The sequence below is a fragment of the Mustela lutreola genome, chromosome 2 (assembly GCF_030435805.1).
Source record: "Mustela lutreola isolate mMusLut2 chromosome 2, mMusLut2.pri, whole genome shotgun sequence".
NCBI classification, from domain to species: Eukaryota; Metazoa; Chordata; class Mammalia; order Carnivora; family Mustelidae; genus Mustela; species Mustela lutreola.
The window spans coordinates 115,076,381-115,091,771 of NC_081291.1; the positions used below are offsets into that span (position 1 = coordinate 115,076,381).

General features: G+C 43.3%; 1 protein-coding gene across 3 annotated transcripts in view; it reads left to right on the forward strand.

Annotated features, from left to right (window-relative positions):
- Nucleotides 1-2,519: 2,519 nt before the first annotated feature.
- The window catches only part of MASP1 (MBL associated serine protease 1), a 65,137-nt gene continuing 52,265 nt past the window's right edge, over nt 2,520-15,391 (forward strand). The window contains exons 1-2 of one of the 3 annotated variants that reach the window (XM_059163179.1): nt 2,623-2,746; nt 11,015-11,246. In XM_059163179.1, the coding sequence (XP_059019162.1) occupies nt 2,742-2,746; nt 11,015-11,246 (237 nt within the window). In that variant the 5' untranslated portion in view covers nt 2,623-2,741. Of the gene's footprint in view, nt 2,747-11,003; nt 11,247-15,391 lie in introns of those variants that run through there. The other 2 variants (XM_059163181.1, XM_059163180.1) reach the window with 2 other exon arrangements.

Here is a 15,391-nt window from a genome sequence, read left to right on the forward strand (position 1 = left end):
ACTGAGCCATATAGTTCCTCTTTTCATGCAGATTCCATCTGAGCCCTGGCTAACTCCCAGGGAAGCACATATCAGATCTGCTGTCTATTGGCAGAACTTTGGCTTAGAACGTATTTCAAATGCTTCCCATTGAACATTGGCAGCCTTGAGAAAATATGGCCAGGAAATTATTCTGGGAAGCTCGATTGCTCTATGACACTTTACAAGGAGAAGCTGATGGCTTTCCCTCCCGAGCTCTTCCCTCTGTGCCCAGAACAAATGACTGCATATTCCTGTATGTGCCCTAAATTAGGAGAGGGCCAGGTCTGCTGCCTCCTGAATAGAGGGAATGTCTGTAACGGGCAGAGCCCTCCGCACAGTGCACTGTGCTTTGAGCCAAGTTCTTTCTCCTTCAGTTTTGAAACCCTTGGGCATTCCAAGAGAAATGTAGTCCATGTGTTTCTGATTCATTTACACTTAAATCATTAAAATGTTGTTTTGTGAGAGTTATTTGATGTCTGAGGAGCCTATGAGGCTTCTTAATGAGACTTTTAAGGGGTTTTTTTTTTTTTCCTTTTTTCTTTCTTTCTTTCTTTCTTTTTTTTTTTTTTTTATTTTACTCTGGCTGAAACAGAAAGCAACATTTTGCTAAAACAGTGCCCGAGTTCAAACATATTCTCTCATCTCATATATTTGCACCCACATTATCGACCACAGGCTTTTACTAATGCCAGGACTGGCAAGACTGACATTCAAAAGTGTTAAAATAGAGAAACTGGAGAGAAAATGGAGCAGGGAGAATTCCAGCGAGATTCAAACCTGTGTTCCCTGAAATGTGCCAAAGCAGCAGTACCAGAGGGTGGAGAGTACATGCATTTGCTACCCTGGTTAGACTGGGGGACGGGGTGGCTCTCTCGGTGCACTGGGGGACAGCTAATACTGCACTTCCAAAGGCATAATTTCCTTGAAGCCTCACAGCAGCCCTCATTTCCCAGATGCGAAGTAGGCTTAGAGGTGCTAAGAGTTGGACCCAGAGTGCACAGTTGGCTTGGACAGAAAGGAAAGATTACAGCTAAACTCTGACTCTGAGTTTCATGCTCTTTTCAGAATGTTTCAAGTTGAGTTTCTCCATGAATGTTGTATTTGAAATACCAAATGGACTAGAATATTTCAGGGAGAAGCAGTACGACCTAGTGGATAGGATCCCCTACCGCTTTCTAACTGTGTGAACTTGGGTACATGACTTAACCTCTCTGGGTAGTTTCCTTATCTGTAAAATGGGGATGAACCCATTACCCAACTATTCAAGATATAAAGATGATTAAAGGGAATGAACACATTTCTAGAATAGTTCCTGAAACCTAAGATTCAATAAATGTTAACTATTAGTCATTAAAAAAAAAAAAAAAGCTGGATAATCTTGGCAAGTTGTAGAAATTCTCTGAGCCTCAGTTTCCTCATTTGTAAAGTGAGTACAATAGTGTGACCCTTACAAGTTTGTGGGAGCGCTTGAGATGGTGCATACACTTAGTGCTGTGCCTACACAGAAAAGGTTCTCCGTAAAAATCTACTTTTCACACCCAGACATCCTTCTCCCTGTTGAGATTTAATTGTCATTGTTGTGCAAGAATTGTCCTCTTATTCAGCTCAGTTTAGATCTGGCGCTGCATTTCTCCACAATCTCAGGGTGCAGATGTGTATACAGTCCCGCGTCTTCTCTGCCCAGGGGGTACGGGCTCTCCTGAAGAGATGGACCCTCACTGGGCTGGATTGGTTGTGTGCCCTGTGATGGTTAACAGAACAAGTATTGCTTTTAAGTGGAGAAGAACCACTAGCCAACTGCAGGACATGGGGCTCCCTCACATTCCTGGCCAACAGCTCTGTTCACAAGAAAATCTGTCACTGTTTGCAGGCTGACTGTGGCTTTGGGATTTGGACCTTTTTTCCTTTCCTAGTGTAGATGTCAGAATTGCCTTCTTAGCTGGTTGTTTCTGCTTCACTGGTGTCTTTTTGCCAGTGTCCTGAGGAAGAGCAGGAAACTATAGCCATCTGGCAAGGGAGACTAAAGAGAAATTAGACTTTGTCCCTCTCCACCCACCCACACACACACACACACACACACACACACACATACTCCATACAGTCACACACATTTACTCATACATTCACTAATACACATTAACACACACACTCATATGCATTCACTCACATTCACACAAACTCACTCATACCCATTCACACATTTACTCATACAGAGTCACACACACATTCACAGACTCACACAGACATGTTCTCTCTCACACACATGCACACACACACACACACAGATACAAACACCTTTCCGAGCCGCACAGTTTTCTCTCAAGAGCTGGAGCCAGCCACACAGGATAAAGGAAGGAACTGGAGGAGCAGATCTTTTCAGGAGGAAGACAGATTCTGTTCTGTCAGGTTCCTATGAGTGTGTGTAAGAGCAAGTCAGAGGAGAGAGAGAGGGAGAGAGAGGAGGGTGAGAGAGGGAAAGAGGAGAGAGAAGAGGGAGGGAGGGAGAGAGAGGAAGAGGCAGAGGGAGAGAGGGGGAGAGGGGATCTGTTGCAGGCAGGGGAAGGCGTGACCTGAATGAAGAATGCCAGCCAATTCCAGAGACACACAGGGACCTCAGAACAAAGATAAGGCATCGCTGACACCACACCGGGGACAAGCTCCCAGGAAAGTCAGGCCGAGGGGACCGAAGCCAGGCAGCCAGGAGCACCCCAGGCAGGAAAATGAGGTAAGTGCCAGCGCAGGAGTGGACATGGGAGGGGGGCCCTTTCGGGAACAAGGTGTCAAGTAGCCTAGGAAGGTTTGACCTTGTCTCCAGGCAGACTCACCTGCTGGTCCTGCGGGTGTGGCAGGGGCTTCTCATCAATCCCTGGGGCTTTGAGAAGGGGGATGTGGGCTGGGCGCTGCCCTGGGACTGCGGAGACAAGCAGCTCCAAATGGGAGACTTTGTGCAAATCCTGCCCCACGCTGCCAGGGCTCAGTTTCTCCCTCTGCCAGTGTTGGGTGCTGTCTGCTGGCAAATGTGACTTTCCTCCTGTTGCCCTCAAGGCTGATTTTTTGTTTTCCTTCCCTGCAAAGAGCATTGGTTTATCTCTTCCAACACTTTGTGAGTTAGGTATGTGTTTGTGTGTTTATTTGTTCGGACCGGAAAAGAAATCAGCTTCCCACAGCTCAGCTCTGCGGTTTCTCAAACCTTCAGAAGTTTGCCAGTTAAAACCTCAATTTAGAAAACGAAAAACCTGTCCCCATTTTACAGTTCCCTATAAATTTCTGCATTTCTCACTGAAATCAGAGGCAGCTGGTGACATGAATCAGGCTATGAATTGTACCAAATGGCTCTTAAAGGGATACCACAAATTTAAAAAAAAAAAAGCCTTTGGTGTTCTAAATCCAGGACTTTAAATTCTAATTTTTTTTAAACTCTTCAACATTTCCTATTCCTCAGCCCATATTTAGAGTTACTTGATCCTCCTCACCAGACATTCCTTCTACGTTTTCCTCTGCAAGTCTCAAAATGCAACCACTATAATTATTTTTACTATTTTTAAGTGTTAATGGTGTTAAAAATACCAAAAAAAAAAAAAAAAAAAAAAGAAGAAGAAGAAGAAGAAGAAGGTAAAAGAAAAACACCCTGCTGACGTGTTAAGACTCAGCACCTCTTTCTTCTCAGTTGGAAAAAGGCTTCTATTTGTTTCTCTTCTGCAAAGTCACCTAGCAACTTTTCTGGTCTGGGGCCAATGGGGGGCTTCGGACTGTGTTAACTCTTTGAGCTCAGATCACCTGTGGTTCAGAAACATAATCAGGTCTCTAAGGTTAATTTGATCTGTTTTTTAAAAATCCGTTGTAACATTAAGCCTGCCATCTAACTTCATTTTCCTTTCTCCTGAGAGAGATAGGATTTATGCCCGTCTACATTGAGTGACAGTTCAACTGATCTGTGGAGAGCAGAATCTTATCCCACCAGCCCAGGGCCCAGCCATACCAATGTACAGGCTGATGAACAGCCCTGTGTCTTTCTGCTCATTTACTCCTTAACACAGAACAGCTCCCCCCGACACACACACCTTATTTCCACCTCAAGGACCCAATTTTTCAAGCCACAGCTCAAACATCATCTCCTCTTCCCTGGCCAGCACCCCCAGAATGAGCATCCTCCTCTTTGTGTTATCCCTGTTCTTGGGAGCTACATCTCTCTTCATCTTCAAAATAGTTCACTGTTCAGATCCCTATCGACGAACTTAAGTAGAGGATCTATCTATCGTTCACCTTAGTATGTCCACTACCCAGCATAATGTCTGTTTCCTATTAGGATTTCAATAAATATTAGCTGAATAGAATTCAGTCCACTAGCAAACCGGTCAGTGGAGAAATGCCCCACTAGAAGTCTCAAAAGAGACTTGCCTCAAAGGGACACAACACGTCAGAGTTTGCAGAGTACTTTTAAAGGCCTCTCTTTTTTGGCCGTAGATTTTAGATGAAGTAAGGATTTACAGAGAAGTGAGGATAAAAGCCGTTAAGTAACTTGTCCAAAGCCACGCAGATGATCTTGAAAAGGCTCTGCCTCAAACTTGAGTCTTCAGACTCCGAGTCCAGGGTTTTTTTCTACTACACACATTCCACCAGACTCTCAACCAAGTGTATAATCCTATACCAATAGCTCCTGATTCTAGCCATACATTAGGATCATCTGTGATGCTTTCACAAGTGCCAATGACCAGACCTCACTCCAGACCAATTAAACTAGAATTTGTTGGAGAGGGGTTTTGTTATTAGTATCTTTTTTTTTAAATTTCTACATAAAGCCATGAGTTTTTTAATTATTTTTCACAGGATTAATTGCTTTGGCCCAATGCCTAGACATGATATGGGCATGGACCCAGCAGCTTCCTCTGTTAGCTTTTGTTACTCCCTTCTTCTGTTGAAGCTAATTCGCCATATGGTGTTGGGCATGACATGTCACTACTTGGGATATCCTTTTCATCATCTGTCAAATAAGGGCATTGTCCAAGGGATCTACACAGTCGCTTTCGACACTCCTACTCACAAACAGTCTTGGTGTCCTGTAGGTTGGAGGGAGGGAGGGGGGAAGGGAGGAGAGGGAGAGAAGAGGATGCAAAGTGCTACTTCTTCCACAGTCATTGACACACGGGGGCATTTTGTGCACTCCACATAGTCTGCTCCTGCAGAGGGCCTATCCAATCCCAGCTTTAGGGATTGTTTGACATGTCAAGCAAATGTAGCTAAACTTTTTGATTAGCTCGAGAATAGGTAGCCGGTGTCAGGAATTCCACAGCCCCTGCCTGCTGTAGAAGAAACAAGAAACATCCAGAGGGTTTAAACAAAAGCTGCCACTTACATTCTTCGATTGGCAGCTCCTAAAGCAAGCAGGCATAGGCTCGAGCCCATTATGTGCAAGAGGATATTTGTTTCATATGTTTGAAACTGTTTGGCGATGCAAGCAAAATAGAACAGAAAGCTTGTTCCCACACTGGCCCATTACCTACCACATGTGGGCCTTTGGGACTGAATGAGGTTGCTAAGGGCAGCCAGCCCCTGACAAGACCAGCATTAGGAGGCTGGGAGTCTCCTCCATGTGGTCTGGAAAAAGTAGGCACAGAGAAAGTTGACCTTGCAGCTTTGCATAATCTGAGTGTCGCTATTGCAGTGAAGTCCAGTTTGGGAGCCAAAGTTCTTTCCTAACCTCTGCTTTTCGGGAAGCAGCATGATGGCATAATTATAACTAATGTTTGCTGAGGGCTGGGCTGTTAACAAAGAACTTTCCAATCCACCTTTATTCTGATAGCAGCCCTGTAGCGAGTCATTATTTTCACCGCTTACCAGATGAGGACACTGAGACCTTACCTGGCTTCCCCAAGAGGGGTCAGGTAAATAAAGTCAAAGGCTGAACTTGAAACTAGCTCTTCTGACCCAAGACTAGGGCTCTCCCCTCCCCAGGCAGAACAGAACCCAAACTCCCAGGCCTAGCAATATTCGTACCTTTCCTTACTTTAAATTGAGGCTGTCTGCCCCTGAAAGACAGGGTTTCTAGATTCTGCTTTCCTGGGAGCTCACAGGAGAGCTTAACCTATGGCTTCCCTTCTCTCTGTCTTGGAGGCCCTCCCTCTAAGATTGGTTTTAAAAAAAAATATTGACCCTGGCAATTGGATTAAGACATTTTGTTTCCTCAGTCGAAATCTCACAGGTTCCTATCGCAGGTACAGTGGAAGAAAATTAAATGACTGTATTATTTCCTTTTTATTGAAAAAACAGTATAAATTCCTTCTTGACAAATAGCACATCGCATATACACAAAAATTAAAGTTAAGATATTCACATTCCCACTTCAGAGATAGCCACTGTTAATACACTGGTGAAATCCTTCTAGGCCTTTTTGCACTTACCTCTTTATCTTTCATGTAAATACCATATGAGACAGCTAGATAATCTACATTTATAGTTAACTTGATGGGTTACATGTTCAAAAATTCATGTGCGTGCATATATATACATATATGCATCTCTGTGCTGGAGAGGGAGAGTTAGGGAGATAGAACTTTCTGCTTAGCAAAGTGTAGCCATTACAGTAGTCCCTGTTCATCCAGGGAGGATAGGTTCCAAGACCCTCAGAGGACCCCTGAAACCACAGATAGCAGGGAACCCTATAGATACATATATACATACATACATACATACCTATGGCCAAGTTTAATTTATTAATTAGGTGCAGTAAGAGATTAACAATAGTAACTAATAATAAAAATAGAGCAATGATAACAATATACTGCAATAAAATTATGTGAATGGGTCGGTTTCAAAAAATATCTTTTTTTAAACATTTTTAAATTTAAATTCAATTAATTAACATGTAATATATTATTGGTTTCAGAGGTACAGACCTGTGGCTCATCAGTCTTCTACAATATCCAGGGCTCATTACATCACATGCCCTCCTTAAAGTCCATCATCCAGTTACCCCATCTTTCCATCCCTTCCCCTCCAGCAACCCTCAGTTTGTTTCCTGTGATTAAGAGACTCTTATGGTTTGTCTCCCTCTCTCTCTGGTTTCACCTTATTTTATTTTTTCCTCTCTTCTCTTATGATCCTCTGTTTTGTTTCTTAAATCCCATGTATCAGTGAGACCATATGATAATTGTCTTTCTCTGACTGGCTTATTTTGCTTAACATCATAACCTCTAGTTCCATCCACATCGTTGTAAATGGCAAGATTTCACTTTTGATGGCTGGGTAATATTCCATTGTATGTATAGACCACATTTTCTTTATCCATTCATCCGTCCATGGACAGCTGGGCTCTTTCTGTAGTTTGGCTATTGTGGACATTGCTGCTATAAACATTGGGGTGTACATTTGTATCTTTAGGGTAAATACCTGACCAGCAATCGCTGGGTCATAGGGTATCTCTATTTTCAACTTTCTGAGGAATCTCCATACTGTTTTCTGGCATGGCTGCACCAGCGTGCACTCCCACCAACACTGTAAGATAGTTCCCCCTTTCACGAATCCTCGCCAACTTCTGTCCTTTCCTGACTTGTTACTTTTAGCTGTTCTGACCGGTGTGTGGTGGTATCTCATTGTGGAGTGATGGTGAGCATTTTTTCATGTGTCTGTTGGCCATTTATATGTCTTCTTTGGAGAAATGTCTGTTCATGTCTTCTGCCCATTTCTTGATTAGATTATTTGTTCTTTGGGTGTTGAGTTTGACAAGTTCTTTATAGATTTTGGATACTAGCCCTTTATCTGATAAGTCACTCACAAATATCTTCTCCCGGGGCGCCTGGGTAGCTCAGTGGATTAAGCCGCTGCCTTCAGCTCAGGTCAGGATCTCAGGGTCCTGGGATCGAGCCCTGCATCGGGCCCTCTGCTCAGCAGGGAGCCTGCTTCCCCCTCTCTCTCTGCCTGCCTCTCTGCCTACTTGTGATCTCTCTCTCTCTGTCAAATAAATAAATAAAATCTTTAAAAAACAAAACAACAACAACAGAAAAAACAAATATCTTCTCCCATTCTGTCAGTTATCTTTTGGTTTTGTTGACTGTTTCCTTTGCTGTGCAAAAACTTTTGATCTTGATGAAGTTCTAATAGTTCATTTGCCCTCGCTTCCCTTGCCTTTGACAATGTTTCTAGGAAGAAGTTACTGCGGCTGAGGTCAAAGAGGTTTCTGCCTGTGTTCTCCTCAAGGATTTTGATGGATTCCTGTCTCACATTTAGGTCTTTCATCCATTTTGAGTCTATTTTTGTGTATGGTATAAGGAAATGGCCCAGTTTCATTCTTCTGCATATGGCTGTCCAATTTTCCCAACACCGTTTGTTGAAGAGACTGTCTTTTTTCCACTGGACATTCTTTTTTGCTTTGTCAAAGATTGGTTGACCATACATTTGAGCGTCTGTTTCTGGGTTCTCTGCTCTGTTCCATTGATCTATGTGTCTGTTTCTGTGCCAGTACCAGACTGTCTTGATGAGTACAGCTTTGTAATAGAGCCTGAAGTCTGGAATTGTGATGCCGCCAGCTTTGTTTTTCTTTTTTCAAAATTCCTTTGGCTATTCGGTGTCTTTTCTGGTTCCATATACATTCTAGGATTATTTGTTCCAGTTCTGTAAAAAAAAGTTGATGTTATTCTGGTAGGAATTGCTTTGAATATGGAGATTTCTCTAGGCTGCGTGACATTTTAACAATATTTTTTCTTCCAACCCATGATCATGGAACGTTTTTCCATTTTCTTTGTGACTTCCTCAATTTTTTTCATGAATGCTCTATAGTTTTCTGAGTACAGATTCTTTCCCTCTTTGGCTAGGTTTATTCCTAGGTATCTTGTGTTTTTAGGTGCAATTGTAAATGGGATTGACTCCTTAATTTCTCTTTCTTCTGTCTCACTGTTAGTGGATAGGAATGCAACTGATTTATGTACACTGATTTTGTCTTCCAAAATATCTTAATTGTACTGCACTCACCCTTCTTCTGATGATACTGAGATGATAAAATGCCTATGTGATGAGATGAAGTGAGGGGAGTGACATAAGCACTGTGATGTAGCATTAGGCTATTACTGACCTTTGGAAAACATGTCAGAAGGGGGAACATCTTGCTTCTGGACCAAGGCTGATTATGGGTAACTGAAACCATGGAAAAGAAAATGGTGGATAAGGGGGAGCCACTGGAGTCAAAAAATGCTAGCATAATTTTCCAGCATGGACTTAGGCTGTATAAGGCTCTGGTGCCACTTTCTTTCATCTATGCATTCATCTATTCATTTCATTCATCATCTATTATATACCAGGCTATAGGCTAGATCCTTTATATACATCATCTCTAATGCTCATGTGAGTCCTATAGTTAAATTATAATATCCTCTAGACATACAAGGAAACTGGGCCTCAGAGAAACTATTATCCAATATTTCACAACCAGTAAGTAGAAGAATGCGGATTTGAACCCAAATACATCTAACTTCAGGGGCTGTGTCTAAAGCAGTGCAGTGTGAGATAAGCAGAAGGGAAGCACATTCAGGGAGCTGTGGAATCTGGAAGTGCAAAGGTTACTTATCACATAGGAAGACTTAAGCTGGATGGTGGAGGACAAATAAGGCAAGCAGATGAAGAATGGGTAAGGCATGTGCAAGGGGACCAAGGCAGGACAGGCATGGCATACTTTCAGAATGACATGCCAAGGCAGAGCTGGCACTGAGATGAGGCTGGACAGGCAGATCAACGCTAGATCAAAAAGGGCTCACCTGCCATCCTGGGAGTAGATGCTTAATCCTGCAGGCACAGTGAAGCAGCAGGGTCACATGTGTGCTTCAGAAAATAAACTTCAGCAGAAAAGTGTTGAGTGATGTAAAGTGGGGGACAAGGAAGATTACTTAGGATACACTAGCAGTAGGCCAGTTAAGAACATTTAAATTCATAGACTGGAGAGAAAAAAGTGGATTTCCAAAACATAGGAAACAGAATACATAGGACTTAGGGAAGAAGTTTATGGGCCAGGTTTGGCGTATTTGAGTTCAAGGTCATTGGGTCTTGCAGGAGGAGCAATCTATAAGATGCCCGATGTGGTACATGTTGGCCATGAGTGTTCTGACTAGCCTTGGACATCTGAATCATTATTGCGCCACTTTGGGTGTGTTCCGTTAAGTTTTATTGAGTTTTCCTTGCGCCTTGCTTATGCAATTCTTTTTTTTTAAGATTTTATTTATTTATTTGACAGAGAGAAATCACAAGTAGGCAGAGAGGCAGGCAGAGAGAGAGAGGAGGAAGCAGGCTCCCTGCTGAGCAGAGAGCCCGATGCGGGGCTCGATCCCAGGACACTGAGATCATGACCTGAGCCGAAGGCAGCGGCTTAACCCACTGAGCCACCCAGGCGCCCACTTATGCAATTCTTTTAACAGTCCATTATCTCTGATGCCTAAAGCTGGAAATAAATTATAGGTTTCTGATCCTTTTATAAGAATACTTACCAAGGGGGGGGGGGGACTTGTTTTGCTTATTCTGTCTTAGTTCAAAATTTTGCATACCTTGACTGATTTTGTTACATCTGTTTAAGGAATGCAAGATCTCATCATTGAGTATAAGTCTCATCCCAGCATTACCATGTCATTATTATTTATTTTTTATAAAACTGAACCAAGTGTTTGTGATTCTTAAATGAAGCCCAAGTTGAAGAAAGGATATCGACTTTTACCTAATTATGAAATTTACATTCTTTACAGTAAAATAATATGTGTCAGAGTCCCAAATAGGGGATTATCTAGGAGACTTGAATACTTATTAAATCTTCAGAAGAACACCGTTGGAAGAAACTGTAGAATTCATGGAGTCATCATCTACCTGTAGAATAAACTGGATAAGCAAGGCTCCAGGTGGAGAAAAGTAAGAACAGCAGGCCAGTGGCAGAGATACACCAACAGCTTGGTCTCCTAGCTGCTTAGTTAAGGGGTGAGGACCTATGTCCATGAATGTAAGCAGATCCATTCATGTCTTTCAGGTGGCTCCTTCTCTGGCATGCTCTGTGCTTCTCCTTCTTGAAAGCTTCAGCCCATACCGTGGAGCTTAACAATATGTTTGGCCAGATTCAGTCACCTGGCTATCCAGACTCCTATCCAAGTGATTCAGAGGTGACTTGGAATATCACTGTCCCAGAGGGATTTCGGATCAAGCTTTACTTCATGCACTTCAACTTGGAATCCTCCTACCTTTGTGAATATGACTATGTAAAGGTGAGACCCTTGATGTTCCCTAACTGAGCCAGGTTCTCTACTGGAGAATCTGCTGGGGGTTAGAGAAGCCTAGATGAATTAGATACTGTGCTTACCCTCCCAGGGTAGCAGTCCAGTGAGGAAGATGCACAAAGTTACAATCTGATGAATGAAGGTTGGGGTATGCTAGGTGCAGGCTGAGTGGTAAACCTAGAAAGGACCAGAAGAGAAATTGTGGCTGGCAATGTATAACTCAGACAAACACAACCTCCCCCTTTTTCTTTCTGTTCCCAATGTCCTTAATGTTTCCACTAAAGAAAAGGGCAGAGACCCCAGAGTAAGCATAACTAGACTGAAGCACAGCCATAATTATATCCAAATCAAACACATTAGAAAGCATTGCCACTTCTCTAAGTAATGATCAAGTGCTGGGGAAGGGCTGGGTATGCAGCAGTGCACAGTAGCAGGTGAAATCAGAAGGTTGGATTGGGGTGAGATTCTGAAGGGTCTTGAATGTGATGCCAAGGAGTTTGGATTTTCTCTGCAAAGGGTGTGGGCAAGGTTGGGGGGGCACCATCAGAGGTAGATGTAAAAACCATGTGAAAAAGGAGCAGGAAATGATTAGAACATTGAAGCAATATACCCTGGAATTTAGAGAGAACCCACAAACAATGCCATGGATGGGAAGCTGTCTTTGAAAGGGGGGCTGAGAGAGGTTGGAGTGCTTCTGAAAGATCAAGTTTACTATGGCTGTGTCTGGCTCAAAAAGGTGTGGAGGCCTAAAAACCTACTTTCTAATCTCTCTGTGGCTTTCTGGAAAAGTTCTCATTAAACCACTCTTGAGTAGATTTTATATATATTTTAGCGTTAATGTGGTCTCTGTTCTCCATAGTCAGTAATTCAACAAGAGTTAACCTTTTATTAACCAGAATGTTTGATCAATAGCAAAGTAGTGAATTTACAATGTACTTTTATACTTGTAATCTCATTCACTCTTTAAAACAATCCTGTAAGACAGGTACTACTACTGTCATCCTTCATAGACAAAGGAACAAACCCAAGAAAGTGAAGCTATAGCTAGCAAGTGGTGGGTCAATTTCCAAGCCCATGTCTTCTGACTTGCAATCCCATGCTTTTCTGGCTACACCAAACTGCTCTCAAGTTGCCCTCCACTGAGCCCCAGGGTACTGCAGGGGCTTATAAGTCTATTGTTGGGAGGAGGGGGACAGTAAGTGGGACTATGAACCCCCATCCTGCTTAAACTCATTTTAAGTGTTGGGTATTGCTTATTTTATATATTGGGTCTGCATCGAAAATCTCATTTACAACAAGGTTCCTGTGACTAAAAACTTTCCCAAATTGGTGCTCTATGACAGTTTCTTAGCTTCAGCACTATTGATATTTTGAGCCAGGTAATTCCTTGCTGAGGAAAGTTGTTTTGAGAATTATAGGATTTTTAGCAATATCCTTGCCTTCCCCTCACTAGATACCAATATCACTCTCCCTCCAGTTGTGACAGCCAAATATGTCTCTAGAAGTTGCCCATGTCCTCAGAGGGACAGAATCTCCTAATCTGAGAACCACTGCTCAGTGGGATGCTGCCCTCTGTGAATGTCCTGGTCTGGGGACTGTGAGAATTTAAAGATACAAAAGATCTGGTCCCTTAAAGAGAGATGAACCTAGAAAAGTAGCCATTGTGTAAGATGGAAAAGAGTAAGGACACCAAGAGACTTAAAGATACAGAATGAGGAGAAGGGAGCTGGTTGCTTAGGAGATGCTGTGGGTGGCCATCTAGACTAACTAAGAGTTCTCAGGAATTCATTAAAAATGGAGCTGACTTCTCAGAGTCACAAGGTTCCCACAAGTAGGATTCACTGAGACTCTAGGTGTCGATCATCATAAAGTGAAATTTCTGACAACATGGTAGTTATGTCTTCCAGAATATAATCCAGCCTCAGCCAGAGGCAGACTCCAGGAAAAGATGCATTATGGGTAGGGGCCATTAGGTTAACAGACTCCTCCAGCCCATTCCCCCAACTAATGCTGGTCATAAAACTGGGCCATTCTCAAATATTTGGATTAGAAAGTGGACTTAACCAGAAGGAAAATGACCAAACTTGGCTTAATAGGACAGTAAGTTCCAAGATTTAAACAATGCTAGATGTGAACTTTCTAACTGCTTTCTTCTCTATTTTCTAACATGTCAACCATTGAGGATTTTTTCAGTGAAAACATTTGCTTTTACAAGTAGCTGAGGCCTTAAGACTATGGACATTACAGATTTTTTTTTTTTTTTTCTGAGCTGTAACAGTAATTTACTTTCATTATCTGCCCTCCCTTCATCCACCTGAGGAATTGACTTTCAATTCATATACACTTAGCAATCATTTCTCACACAAGTTCTCCTCTTGTTCAGCTGCCCAGCTTGACCTTGTTAAGACTCCCTTGTAGAGACAATAAACACACAACAGAGGATTTAACTCACTCCTTTGTCCCTAACAAACTGAACTTCCTGCAAGGCAGATTAAGTTGCTGACATCAGCTGCATTTTATAATGGAAAAACAACAAACAACAAGATACTCTTCAAGGGCCATGATAGAATATGAAGACCTCTTCTGACACTGAATTAAGGACCCTGGCAAACATTCTATGCAAAACTTGACCTTTGTGGCTGGAGGATATTTTGGGAAACTGATTGATGGGTTTCATCAGGAACAGTGAGATACCTTCCTGAAAGTCCAGGCAGATGGAGGTAGGTCCCCTGGAGGGGTAGCATGGTCCTGGATTCTTGCAGGACCAGGATTCAGAAAATGCCTGGGCTAGTAACCGATCTGCCACTAACTCCGGAATGAAAAAATCTTAGAGTACTCTTTCCACTGCAAATAAGATTGTGACCCCTGGGCATAGCAAAGAAGCAGTCTGTTCCCTGAAGGGCCCTACAGTTCTTGCATCTAAGCTTTCAGACCTTCTCCCAATTCCTTTAGGAAAAGGGATTAACGTATTGGGCAGGGAGGGCAAGGTGTATCTTTCTGCTTGTGCTGACTCCCTTCCAGAATGCCATCCCAGCATCGGCATCTGCCTCCCTGCAGAGGTTCCAGTGGCCATGGGGCCTGAGCAGGACTGCCTGCTCGGGACACAGCCCCTTGGCTGGCTGACCATGGGTGCTAAGGTAGAGACGGACCCTGTGCTCCTATATCCACAAGCACCCGGCGGAGCTCCTCTCCCGGAGTCGCAAGCTCACAGAATGCCACGGTGCGGTGACTCTCTGGAGACTCGCCTAATCCATAGCTATTGTGAGCATAGTTTTCCAAACATTTTCTCCCAGTTTTCTTCAAACAAATCCTCTCCTAGGCCCGATATAAGAAACAGGAGAGCAGCTAGCAGGTCGAAGGTGGTTCTGAGGCTCATTCTTCTCACTGGTCCTCCTCCTTCACCCTGAAGGTCCTACCTTAGAGAATTTACATCCTGAGTATTGCTTTAGTCCCCTCTGTGCAGAAGCAGAGCCTGGAGCTCAGAATTCAGTCCCAAGACTAGTACTCTGGCCTCAGAACTCCTGATGCCTGAAGCCTTCCACATGCAGTTGAAAACCGTTCCCTTTTTCTACTGGCCCCCTCCCTCTTCTCCCCAGAATATGTACCTCTCCTGGCTGTGACTGAGAGCAGGAAAAAAGCAGCCACATGCCATGTTATTCCCGGAGTAGCCGACATCCGTCTCCAAAATTCCGTTTTCTCATCTGTTCCATGAGGGGGTGACATGAGATGATCCCTTAAGTCCCTTAAATTCCTGGACTCTAATTCTCCTCCTCCTGCCAGAACTGCCCAGATGACCCTACCAAACCCTCATTAGCCTAGTGAGGATAATGCCAGAAACCGGTAATAATATGTTACAGCCTCCACTTCTCTGAGTTCTGTGGCCCATAAGCATTCCAGTAAGAGCCTACCGACTGCTGGGGTTGCCTTAGTGACATGTCATTCAAAGAGACTTGTAAACACACCATACCACCACTGTCCTTTCCCAAGCAACTTTAAATATCACTGATTTCCATCTGATGGGATAGTAATTCCTATTTTGAGGCTTTCCCACTCTGTAGCTAAGCTCCCCTGGCAGGCCAAGGAGTAGATTTAAAGCACCATCCAGCTCACAGGGACCCTTTCTGGCCCATCAA